Below are 13,630 nucleotides of genomic sequence, written 5' to 3' on the forward strand. Positions count from 1 at the left end.
GTTTTAGTCACATTTTGAACATTTTTAAATTGCTCACAGTTGCTCACAATTTGGAAAACTGGTGCAATTTGCGGCCACAAAATGATATGCAATGAAGAGAAACAAAGTTGGTCTTCAGAGAGCTTGAACACAGTAAAGTCACAATTATTCAAAAGTAATAACGCTACAGTTGTGAGAGCGAAAAGATATAGAGTCGCAATCGTGAGAATCAAAGTCGACTTTCAATCTTGTAATGGGAACGACGATGGCGAGACGTATAGTCACAGTGTAGCACCTCGATCTTGTATTCAAAGTGATGTTTAAACTCAAGGGGAAGAAAGGACTTTTAGCACATAAGAAGGAGAAAATGCAACAAAACGCCGTCTTTCCGCTCATACTGTATGTCTCCCGTTAGCGCTTTCTCGCATGAACGTGTCACCTTCAGCCAGGCGTGACGGTTAACGGCATCACAGCGCACTTTGAGTCGACTTGCTCTGTCACTACACGTGATGTCACTTTATATAATAAGTCCTTCCTGTCTGAGGCCGCCCAAGCTTCTCATGTGGCACGCGAGGATGTTTCTCTTCCCTATAGGTGCGACTTTCTGAAGGCATCAAAAGATCGGTTTTTCAAAAACGGTTTTAAGGCACAGACGACGCTTGAGGAGAGGGTTCGCCTCGGTTGAGTACAGGGACTCCAGGCTGAAAAGCGCCTTCATCTCAGATCTTTTGTGTCCTCGTTTGACGGAGCGGAGCAGCGGAGAGAAACAGACTGCGGGAATGAATAAATGAAGACCGGAAATCTGGCTGATGGATCGCCAGGATTAGCATACGATCACGATACAGGAGTCGGCGCGCAATTGAATTCTTTATCGGTTGAGGTGGGGATCGTGGGTTTGTCTGTCGCCGCGCAATGAGGTTGTCATAAAGTGATGTGTTGAGGTCGTTGGAGATCTTGGGAAGTGTCTGGATCATCAGAGATGTGTCTTAGCGCGGGACGAGGTCTGGTTAAGCTGGCCGATGGTGTTTATCACGCCAGACTAATCAGATTGCGACATTCGCTTCATTGTTTGACAGTCACTGGATTGCTTTAACAACTAATTTACGTACACCATAATAAATGCACGTATTTATTTATTATTTTAGTGTTAAAGACATTATTCTGGATAATTAACATAAGCTTACATAATTAAATGATAAAACTGATTCTGAATAAATTTAATTGAAATGTTAATGTATTAATTGACTATATTTAGTTCAAATTACACTGTATGTTTATCTATCTATCTATCTATCTATCTCTCTATCTCTCTATCCATCTATCTATCATCTATCTATCTATCTATCTATCTATCTATCTATCTATCTATCTATCTGTCTATCTCTCTATCTCTCTATCATCTATCTATCCATCTATCATCTATCTATCTATCTATCTATCTATCTATCTATATATTCCTATTATTATGTATAGTTATGCATATTTAACATATAAACATAACATGTTTGAATAAATATATACACGCATAAGTTATAGATACATAATAAATATGCACAGTATATACATAGATTACGTGAAACAACTTTTTACAGCGGATGCGATTAATTATTATCATCAATAATTAATCTAAATGACTCTATCTGGAGAGAGAGACACGTTTAAAATAATATATCTGAGCAATTTTAAATCTAATTGAGTAGTTCAGTACATATTTTAGTTCATTAATATTATTAGGAGAATACGGTATAAATATTTGCTTCCAGTTGAATGCTAATGAAGAGTGTTTTCTGGTTGAATGTTATATAATAGATCCTCACGTAAAGCTGCTCCACTCGCCGTCATGTATATATCTGTATCAGTCGACACACTTCTGTGCTTTCATAGCACCTCTATTGCTTCTTGGTTCGATTTCCAGTCTCTTTGTGATGTTTTATAAGCTCTTCTCTGCAGAATTGGTGTTTTTCATCTATCGAGCTGTTTATTTGTGAGCTGACTGATCCATTATTAGCCCAAATCACATCCATAAAACTCTCCTCTTCTCCATATCATCCCTCACATCCGAACATCTCAGATGAGAGCCAAGTTAAGACTGAACGCCGGTAATTAACCAGAGGGGTGTGTGTGTGTGTGTGTGTGTGTGTGTGTGATTTGCTGTGCGCATCACAAAACCCATTCAATAAGTGATTCATATATTCAGAAAGTGACTTACGCAATTAAGCTTCCTGATACTGCAGTTTATGATCAAGCTGTCACACTGATTTATTTAGTAGGCTTTTTTTCTTTCTTTTTTTGTGTCACATCTAGGTTTGATCTATACTCAAATCGCTAACTGTTATTGTACACAGAAAGATCAATTATGATATGTAACTACAAAAATAATAATAATTTTTATTATATATATATATAATATTTTATATATATATATATATATATATATATATATATATATATATATATATAAATTATTATATTATTAAAATCTGTTTATAATTTATAATTGTAATTTATATTTATAATTGGAAATATTTAAATTTGAACTCAAAGTTTTAAGGTTTAATCAAAATGTCTAGGTACAACTCAAGGTTTTTGTATTCTGAAATTCATTAGCTCGCTCAAATTGTATTTTATTTCAACGTGAAATTCTAAATATAATAATTAATATTATTATTATTCATTTCCAGTCTATTCATTCATTCATTCATTCATTATTTCATTCATTCGGCAATCCACACAATATCGCATTGCGTGATGTAATATTTTACAGATTTCAATACAGTATAAAACATTTCAAAGTTACGTATTGTTTTTAAGTCTGCATATATGTAATTGTTTTCAGAAATTTCCAAAACATATTATTTTAGAAGATTCTAATTGACTTTATTAAGTTGAAAAAAGCGCGCACACACACACACACACACACATATTGGTGGGGTTTTGCAGTGAATAGCATTTATTGTGCACTTGGGTCCAGAAGGAGCTTTTTGCATCCTCAAGATGTGGTGTAGTTTAGGACAAGCTCCAGAGGATCAGGTCAGAGGAGGTTGCTGAGACATCACACCTGGTCTGGAGGTGAATGTGGGTCTTCTCCTCTACTGCAGCGCCTGAAGAATCAGGTGTCGATCTCTGACGCACCACAGCTCGTGTCCCTTCACTGCATCTGCACTTTGGACTGGCAAATTAATTCGACGCCCCTGGAGGTTTTCACACTTTCTTTTTTCCCTTCAGAATTTTTTAAGGTTGTGTGATTCGAGAGCCCGCGGGAATTCACTCATCCGGCTGTTTGGGTTGTGAGAACGTTATTCCCATAATGGACTAAAAATAGAAGCCGGGCCATGTGTGATGCCGATCAGATTCTACACTCTTTGGCGGTGGTTGATTCTTTTTGTGGTGCGATCGAGTTCAGATAAAACAAAACAAACCTCGGTTGATGTTGATTAAAGGGTGTTTCTTCAGCTTCGAGAACTTTGAGAGCGTCCCAAGGGTGCATTTTTATTTATCGTTGTTCTTTGCAATAACTGTCTTTGGATCTTTTTGCTTGGCTGTTTATTTTTGATAAATATTTTTTTTATTTATGGTAAAAAATGTAATATTGACAGATGAAAAGCTGCTATAAAAGTTGAATTATTAAAAAAAGTAAAAGCAAAATGTTAAATAATTTATTTATTTGTTTGCAAAAACGGTTAATTCTGGTGCCATTATTGTCTGCTATACAATAAAAAATAGACCATCTTTTTCTATATCAGGAGACAGATCTTGGCCTGAATTAGTGACAAATTGGTCCAGACCATAAACCGTTTGATTTCTTGGGTCGATGGCAGTAGAAACGCGAGCGGAACACGTTTCGGTGACAATATGTGGTTTACTAAAATTCATTCCGCTCTGGTTTTATGAACGGGGGCCGTCGCTCCATCGAAACGAACCCGTGACCTTCCTAACAGGCTTTGAACTCGCAGTACATTAAAGATTAAACACATTGAGGATATCGGTAATTACATACTTGCGGAGTGCCGCTAACAGCCACATGAAATGAATCTTTGCCGTAGTACTAATGTGATACGGCGCGCATGAAAGCCTTCATTATGATTCTTTGACAAGCTCCTTTTTTCATACAAGAAAAGTACATCCATGCAAGAGCTGTACTCTCAGGCAATGACAGCAGCTCCAGTTTTTAAGAACAATTATCATCATTTGGCTTTGAATTCTCCCACCAGGACGTCAATATCGGGTGCCTTCGCAGCTGACCGCTTCAGATTTGATTTTATTCGCTATTTTCGCCTCGAACACCATCCTGGAGTTCACAGAATAATTCATGAACGACCAAATAGAGCTAGGTTAAAAAAAAGGTTTCTTGACTTTTTTGATACTCATAAAGGATAGTAGGGGCGGCTGGATAAGCGTATCGGTACCAAGTGATCATCTCTATTCCCTTGAAAGGGAACTTTTGAGTGAGCAGGGCAAGTGCGTGTCATAATGTAGTGCCCTAAGTCCCTCCTCCAAGGGGATAGGGATGATCATTTCCAACTGGAATTGTCTGGGAACCGTGACGCTACCGATATGTGTACCGATACGCCAACCGATCCATCCCTAAAGGATAGTTCACTCAAAATTGATTTACTTACCCTCAAGCCATTTAAGTGCAGGTGTAATTTTTTCCTCGGTAGAAGATCTTTAGATGAAAACCCAGGTCATTGGTGCAAAACATCAGGCATATCAAAGGACACAAAATAAATACTTGTGAATACTTGAGGTCTTATAAATTGAAATGTTAGGTCCGTGCAAGAAACCTTATGCTATTAATTCATAATTAATAATGCATAATTAATTCATATTTCCGTGGGGAAACCCCACTCTTGAATAAACGTGAAAGTGGGCCTACGTTGAAAGAAGAAGTAAAACTTGTCTCGTGTAATCAATCAGTCAGTGTTTCCTCAGCTCAAACAAATATGTATTTACCTCAAGAAATGTGACAAATTTAATCAAATAGTTTATTACATGCACTGCACCTGACAACCTGTGCATCCAAATAAATTGTTAGCTCTGTTGAGGTTTTTATTTTTAATTTTCCCTTGCCGCAATAACCTTTTCCTCCTTTTTCGTCCCCATAGCTCTACATCCAGACCACCACGCTGACCATCTCCATGAATCTGAGCGCGTCCGTGGCTCTGGGAATGCTCTACATGCCCAAGGTCTACGTCATCATCTTCCACCCGGAGCTCAACGTGCAGAAACGCAAGCGCAGCTTCAAGGCCGTGGTGACGGCGGCCACCATGTCCTCGCGTCTGTCGCACAAACCCAGCGACCGGCCGAACGGAGAGGCCAAAACCGAACTGTGCGAAAATGTGGATCCAAACAGTAAGTGTTCATTCGGAGTCATTGGTGGAACTTGATACTGTACGTTTGCTCATGATGATTTCAGATGTCTTTGTTGTACATCTGGTGGCCACCGAGAAACCGATGTGGTTAGAAAATGTGTCTTTACATTCATTTTTTATTATTATTATTATTGTTATTATTATTTTTCTTCATTTATTTTATTTTTTGGAGATATTTTGGATCACATGAGCAAATGTACCTTATCAAAATAAGATAATGTGACTTTTCACATTTCACATTATTGTTATGCATGTGTTCTGGCTTTTTGCACCAATCATCGCCCTGTTTTATAATTAGCAGATATCAATAAAAATTTTAATAAAAATATAAATTGACAATTTATTTGTAATTGTAGTTATATTGTCATTATATCTTTTAGTATAATGCATGATAGTAATTTTTAATGTTTTTTTTTTGCTGATGCCGATACCGATTTTAACAAACTATTGGCAATACCGATAACGGTATTGGTTAAATTACATAAAGCATAGCTTAAAAACAAATGTAAAAAATCAATCAGTTCAATTCAGAATCAGTATTTGAATATGGTTCCTCTGTATTATTACCATTAAAAACCATCGGTATCGGTTCATGGTATTTCAGATTTGCTGCCGACAAAATAACGCATAAAAAATAATAATATTTGATCAATATTTTTTAACAATTTATTTTTATAATATTTATTACAAAGATAGCAAACCATATTATAAATAAATACACCCAAATGTGTATTTATTAACAAAAATAAATGTACAGTTTTAGGACGTTTATATTGGATTATATTGTCCATTTTGTTTCTCCATAATTAACTGATAATAAGTAAATAAACAAATACTATTTTATAATGACTTTAATTAGTTTAAGCCTCTACAAATTACAAGGATAATTCAAGAATCAAATCCATAAGAATGGTGTAATTATATTTATAATTATAAGTCATTAAGTGTTCATCAAAAAGTAATTCATTTATCCCGGTATTTATAGATTTGCCAACCGGTTATGTTCATTCTATTAAATCCGGAGTTATCGGAGTGCTAATATCAAATTCACTTAACCGTTATCTCAGTCTTGACCCTTAAAGTTGCTTCTCCTCAGCCGGGCGGTGTAAAAGCGAGCTCGTGTCCCAGAGTGCAGTGCTTGCAAGATTCATCGCAGAATGTCACCATGAGCTGAAATTCTGTTGCTTTGGCCTGTTGCTTGCTGCGGCATGAGCTCATGTCAGATATAACGGAATGAAGTCGTCTGCTGAGAATGACCACATTTCCTCTAATGAACACGAGACGCGGCGAGGGAGAGTAATAGCGCAGGACCGGTTTGAGCCCGGAGGATTAGCATGTCGTCACTGTCAAAAGAAAACCGCGGCTCTTTGAAAGGAAATGAAATTTCGGAGATGAAAAGTGCTTTTGGTGTTGTTTATGCGGCTTTGACTAGGGAAAAATGCGACTCTTTGCAACCTTTCAGCTGCTTCGGGGTTTTTCAAATAGCTACGGCACATAAAGAAGAAACTATTGGGGAATTAATTACAAAAATAAAATGATAACGTCGAGGCTTTTTGTTTTGACAGTGGCAATGCTTTCCCACGTTATTAGATATGCCATTCTTAGATGGGACGAATGGCATATCCAAAGTCACAGATCGATGATAAAATACACCCACCTTCAAACCCAGCTTGAAATTCAACTTCATGGCTGTTTGGACCAATCAGAATCTCTGCTTTGCTTCTATTGGACCAATCAGAAACAGCTCACCAAGTACTGTTTTTCTCCCAACAGGCTAATTCTCATAATTTATCAGGTAAGACCAAATTAATCTTCTACTTTTGGTTATGACCTTGCTGGCTTTCGAACGCTGGGGGAAAGGACGAGGTGGGAATGCTAATCTGTCTTTTGTGACGATCCCACAGTGTCGATCTTGCACCAATGCTAAGAAAATGCTACATTTTTGAGAAAACGAAAAATACAGTATATTACTGTACCCGCTGAGCCTTTGCGAAATTGTGCTCAGGTGACCGTGAGAGCAAACGGTGTTTGTGACATTATGTAGTGCAATGATAATTATATTTTTACGACAAAACAGAACAGTAACCCAATTCGAATCTATCGTTTAAGAGATTTTAATGTTGTGGATGACTTTAATGAAAACATTACTAATTGAAATGGTTACTGGAAAGTTTTTTATAGATAATAATAAAAATATAAAACTAAAATGACCTTCTAGACAGACCTGAACTGTTTCTCTTAGTGGTTGTTAAAAATGTATAATTACATACAGAAATATTTCCAGTTAATATTCCTCCATCGTTTCTATTATTAGCATTTAGAAACTATATATAAACCCTGCTGGTTAGCATTTTATTATTAGCATTTAACATTGCTTTTCATTAGCTTGTAGCACTGTTTTTAAGATAAATCGTGATAAATTGCATTTAAAATAAAAGTTTTAATTTGCATTATATATATATATATATATATATATATATATATATATATATATATATATATATATATATATATACAGTATATAATGTATAATGTGTATATTTATTATTTATATATAAATACAAATACAAAAATGTGTTTATATGAAATATGTTATATTAAATATTATACATATATATATATATATGTTTAATCATTTGAAATCACTACTTTCTTTTCTTCTTATTATTAGCATTTAGACTTAATCCCTATTACCCCTGTTGGTTAGCATTTAATTGCTAGCATTTAGCATAGCTTTTTATTAGCTTGTAGCACTGCTTGTAACAGGTTTTTGCAACTTTTTGTTTCTCAGAATTGCTCGACGCAAACTCACAGTTACTGGTATTTTTCCGCAGAGTCGTGATATATAAACTCATTTTTATTAAGTTGTAAAGTAAAAATTGCGAGATAAACTCGCCATTCTGAGAAAAATCCTCACAGTTGAGGGTTATAAAGTCAGAACTGTGAGATATAAAGTCGCAATTCTGAGAACATATCAGTTCAAAGTTGGACTTTACGAGTTTACGTCCCACGATTATGAAGAAAATCGTTAGAATTGCGACTTTGAATCATTCAGTTCCAGACATAAAGTTCTACAGCGTCTAGAACTCGCAATTACTTCTTGTATCTCTCAGTGCTCAAAATATAAGTGAGATAAAAAGTCGCAATAGCCCTTTTTCGTACGTTTTTTAAGCAGTGACGTAAACGGGCTTTTCGAATACAAGCGATGCAAAACATATTTGGGATTTTTAAAATCACGGTTCCTGTTCACAATCACAAGAGAGAACAATGCCGTTGAAGTCGACATGAAGCAAATATCTAGGAAAAAGCGACGGCGATTTTAAGCGTAGCTGCAGCGTTCAAACCCGGCGCGTCCGCCTCATCTACACGCTGCATGCATTTTGCATAATTGATGTTTCAAGAAGCGTCTGAGCGTAGTTATGAAACGGTGAACTCGGCTGTCGGTGGTAATCAGATGACACGTGGAAGATCCCAAGCTTCAAACGCAAGTCCCACTGCTCAAGTCCCCGAGCGCCGCTGTTACGGCATGACAGACTCCACCGCGACTCCCTAAAGAGCCGTGAACCATCTGTGTCGGCCTTCCCTGTGCACTCTGTGTTCCTCTATATAGCACACTCTAACTCTCTAAATTATTTTTATGGATATGTATGTATATGGATGTCCTGAACCCTGAAGTGTCTGGCACCCGGGGGAACAGGCGCTAAAACTACCGAGCCGAGAGGCCAATGCCAAGAGTCTATTTGATACGCGACCTTAAATCAGAATTTTACGCAACTGTCCACAGTTTGCATCAAAACCAATGTATGGATTTGCTCTGAAAGCAGCACCATAACTCTTACATCAATGATTATTATTTTTTGCATCGATGCCAAAACACAACAGTGTTCGTGAGCCTTTTACGTCGTGTTCGATATCTTAATGATCCTTATCGTCACCAAAATAGAGAGTGTGCGCAGTATTACAGATGTTAATGACCCATGTTATAATCTCGTCCTAATAAAATATTATAAATGAACGCTATCAAATTTTTCTTCCGTTGTAAAGATTAGCCTGCGCAAAGAGGCTATTCTGATAGACGCTGATCTGTCGTTTAATGACGCCTTCACAATGATTCATAGCATTAAAGGAACATCTTTTTTGAAAATAGGCTCATTTTCCAACTCGCCTAGAGTTAAACAGTTGAGTTTAGTCTTGGTGCACGGTGTGAATTGATTTATAAAACGCTAAAACTCTAGGAGAGTTGAAAAATGAGCCTATTTATTTGCCAAAAGCGGTGTGTTCCTTTAAAGTGACCAGAATTTGGTTTCATTTATTGGTTTTTCAGTTTGTGTATAATTTGCTTATAACCATTTTTATTTAATTGTTGTATTTCGTGCCGTTACTGTAAAAATATGCTACACAATCACTGACATAACCATTCTCAAGTCTCTTACGCCACGTAATTGCTGTGCAACATAATAGTTAAACGATATAATTACATTATTATGTTTAACTTTATCGTTACATAAATATTGCATTATGCGATGTGTACGTTTACAGTTCGCATTATGAGATGAAATTGTAAAACTTTTGTTTGTTAAAGCATTTTTGAATTGTGATGTCCTTAACCTACATAATTATAGCAATATGTCATGTATTTTTCAGAGAGTTTATATAACCATTTTTAAGAAATGGTTGCAAAATGCAAAAATATTTTTAGTTAATTTTATGCATTACATAATTGTTTAAACCGATTTGTATATAATACATTATGCAAAATATCATGCTATCATTCAGAAACCACTCGCTTTTATGTTAACCGACATTTTTTTAATATGTAATTATCACATTATATGGCTTAAAAGTCGCATAATCAAAATGTTAGTTTTGGTATGATATGCAACTGTCACATTATTGATTGTAAAAAAAAAAAAACTAAGCATAACTTGATTTCTGTATCTGCGTAAAATATTACACAGATTTAAAAATCATTTACACGAGAAAAAATGATTAGCATTTATTTGGCTCGTGTTCGATGAGTAAAACTCAATAAGAGTTGTTGATTCAAGGCATCATAGCAAACTGTGATCATTGTGATGCAGTGCGAATAAAAGTAGCATGCAAATGTAGAAAAACCCAATAAAGCCGTTCAGACGAATCATCGTGCACTGGTTTTCCTCCATTCATCCCCTCGACGTTCTGTTGCCAGACCCGCATTTCTAACACTCTTCCCATCCCATGAGTACTATAGATGTGAAACCAGACCCATTGAGACATTTATAGTGTGTGACACGGTAAGGATGTACTGCAGTAGGTCAGGGGAAATGCAGTGACTTCTGGCTGAACTTTGATTATGTGAAGGAATGTGAAATATACGCTGTAATCTGGAGGCTGCACTGCTTCGGGGACAAATAAGCTCTTTAAAAGGGGTCGCATCACCTTTATTTTACAGGAAAATACAGCAACCTTCAATAAACCTGCTCCTATCTTCTGTCTGCCTCCCTAATCGTTTTCCATCATTCTCAAGTGTAATTGTCAAATATAAAGAAACAGTCCAAACAGCATTTATTCGGTATAATTCAGGCATGTGTATAGACTAGATAACCCTTAAACCTTGTTATCTCCTAAAAAACACGCTGGCAAGCACTCAGAATTCCATCAGCTATAACACCCTAGCAACCATTCAGTGCCACCTACCAAAAACACCCTGGAAATCAAACCTAGCAACCTCTCAGAACATCCTACAAACACCCTAGAAACCACCAACAGAACATGGAGCAACCTCCCAGAAAGCCATAGTAACCACCAGGAACCTTAGCCACCTTCCGTCAACCTCTCTAGCAACCATTTAGAAATCCTAGAACCTCTCAAAATACGTTGGCGACCACCCAGAACACCTAAGCACACAATTGGAACCTAGCAATTTCACAGAAAACACCCTAGCAACGACTATAAAAACCCTACCAACCGGTCACAACACAGCAAAAATGACCCAGAACAAACCGCTACATACAAACACTATAGAAACCATTCAGAACGCTCTAGCAACCACCCATGAGCACCCTAGTAACCACCAGAAACACCCAAGCATCTTTCCGTCAACCTCTCAGCAACCACTTAGAAATCTTAGCAACCTCTCAAAATACCTTGGCGACCACCCAGAACACCTAAGCACGCAATTAGAACCTAAAAATTTCACAAAAAACACCCTAGCAACCACTATAAAAACAACCCAGAACAAACCGCCACATACAAACACTATAGAAACCATTCAGAACGCTCTAGCAACCACCCATGAGCACCCTAGTAACCACCAGAAACACCCAAGCATCTTTCCGTCAACCTCTCAGCAACCATTTAGAATCTCAGAATATCTCAGCAACCACCCAGAACACCCAAGCACATAATTAGAACCTAGCATTCTCCTAAAAAACACCCTAGCGACCACTATTAACACCCTAGCAACCTGTCACAACACCCCAGGAACAGCCCAGAACAAACTCCCACACAGAGCATCATAGAAACCATTCTGAACGCTCTGGCAACCGCCCCTGAACAACCTAGCAACCTTCTATTAACTTCTCAAAACACTAGCAACCTGTAGTTATTCCTTCTGACTCCTATTATGTGTATTAAAATGTATTTATGTTTGTTTTTGCATATTGAGAGCACTTTCCTCAGTTCACATTCGTCAAGGCCACATTTCTGAATAGATGGCTGTCGGAGTGACATTTAACTCAAATACTAAAGGGGCTACTGACACTTAAAGGCCACAATGATCTCTCTACTTGGTAACCTTTACTTTTAAATATTTAGAAGTTCATTTACATGCAAAAGAGCACAAGAAGCATCCGCGGATGAGCGCTGTAATTTGAGACTGGAGTCGTTTAGTTACACAGAGTCTCTGCAAACACATCAGCGGCAGTGTGAAGGTCACACTGTTATGACATTTGAGGGCTTCTTACATAAGACTTATGCCATATTCATCTGCTTTTTAATTTGGGTTGCTCTTTCATTAAATAATAAGTACTTTTTTTTCATTTATGTGAGTTTGACTTAACCCAGCTCACCTGAGGTCAGGGATTTTCCCATTTAACCTACCGTTGATGTTAAAGTACAGGGTCACTCCACCCCAAACCCCTAAAGGCATTGTTTATCTTCAAAACAAAGGTATTCCAATACTACCAATCAAGGTATTTTTGGATGAAATTGATTGCCATGAACATTATCAAGGCCAGGATAATTAAGATATCATCAAAAACAGTCCATGTGCCATCAGTGGTTCAAACTTTATTCTATGAAGCAACGAGAATACTTTTGTCACGATTGTGACTGTGACTCTCTGCATCACCGTAGCTCCATTTCGGAGAATATCCAGCCACGATACAAGGATACGTTTTATTATACGTTGTATTAACGCTTTGATTTAAACGACAATAGCGTACCTTTTTGGCGCGGCTGACACAGAAGAGTTCGCGTTTAGCAGATGTTCTACAAAATGGTTCTAAAGAGAAGACAAACTGTTGAATAAAGACTTTATTTTTACGGAATTTGCGTACAAAAACTATTTTGACGTTTATTACTTGGTTTATTAATGGCTTTCTGGCGTCCTGGTTTTCATCCAGAATATATTAAATTGTGTTCTGTAGATGAACAAAGCTTTTAGGGGTTTGGAACGACTTGGACAAAATATTTATTTGGAGGTGGAGAAACCCTTTAAATACTGCATGTAACTAAGTAGCGCAATACCTTAGAAACCACTCAGAACAGTCATATGTCGTAAAGAGCTCATTTTCATTTTTGGGCGAACTATCCTATTCACGTTTTCAGTTCCACACTGACAAACTTTAGGTCTTAAAAAGTGTCCCCGTCAGGCCTCCTGACAGAAATCAATGAATTCCTCTTATTTCAGCAAGAAAAAAGGAAACAACCTTTCATCTCTCTCTCCTACTTGCAGGTCCGGCCGCTAAGAAGAAATACGTGAGCTACAATGACCTTGTGATCTGAGGGCCTCCATCACAGGAGGAAGGTGATCGATGGCACTTCCTGGTTTCTCTCGGCTCTTTGGAACAAAAGCAAAACGGGAACAAGCTTTGGTGTCCCTCCGTTTTCATCCTAATTTCGTCCGGGGCCAGGACAGCGATTGGGCCTCAGCTAAAACAACGTCAGAGGATATCAGTTGATTTTCAACACCTTTAAGACACATAAAACAGCACAACCACCCCAAAAAAAAAAAAAAAAAAATCCAAAAAATCACCTGACATCTACAAAAAAAGTAACAGGAATTACAGGCGGAGGAA

General features: G+C 37.2%; 1 protein-coding gene across 1 annotated transcript; it reads left to right on the forward strand.

Annotated features, from left to right (window-relative positions):
- The first annotated feature begins 5,066 nt into the window (after positions 1-5,066).
- Positions 5,067-13,400, forward strand: LOC122334014 (metabotropic glutamate receptor 7-like). Its single transcript, XM_043231883.1, has 2 exons — positions 5,067-5,331; positions 13,288-13,400. The coding sequence occupies exons 1-2, from the start codon at positions 5,118-5,120 to the stop codon at positions 13,335-13,337; spliced, it is 264 nt and encodes an 87-aa protein (XP_043087818.1). The 5' UTR covers positions 5,067-5,117; the 3' UTR covers positions 13,338-13,400.
- Positions 13,401-13,630: the final 230 nt, after the last annotated feature.

The sequence above is a fragment of the Puntigrus tetrazona genome, unplaced genomic scaffold (genome assembly GCF_018831695.1).
Source record: "Puntigrus tetrazona isolate hp1 unplaced genomic scaffold, ASM1883169v1 S000000470, whole genome shotgun sequence".
NCBI lineage: Eukaryota > Metazoa > Chordata > Actinopteri > Cypriniformes > Cyprinidae > Puntigrus > Puntigrus tetrazona.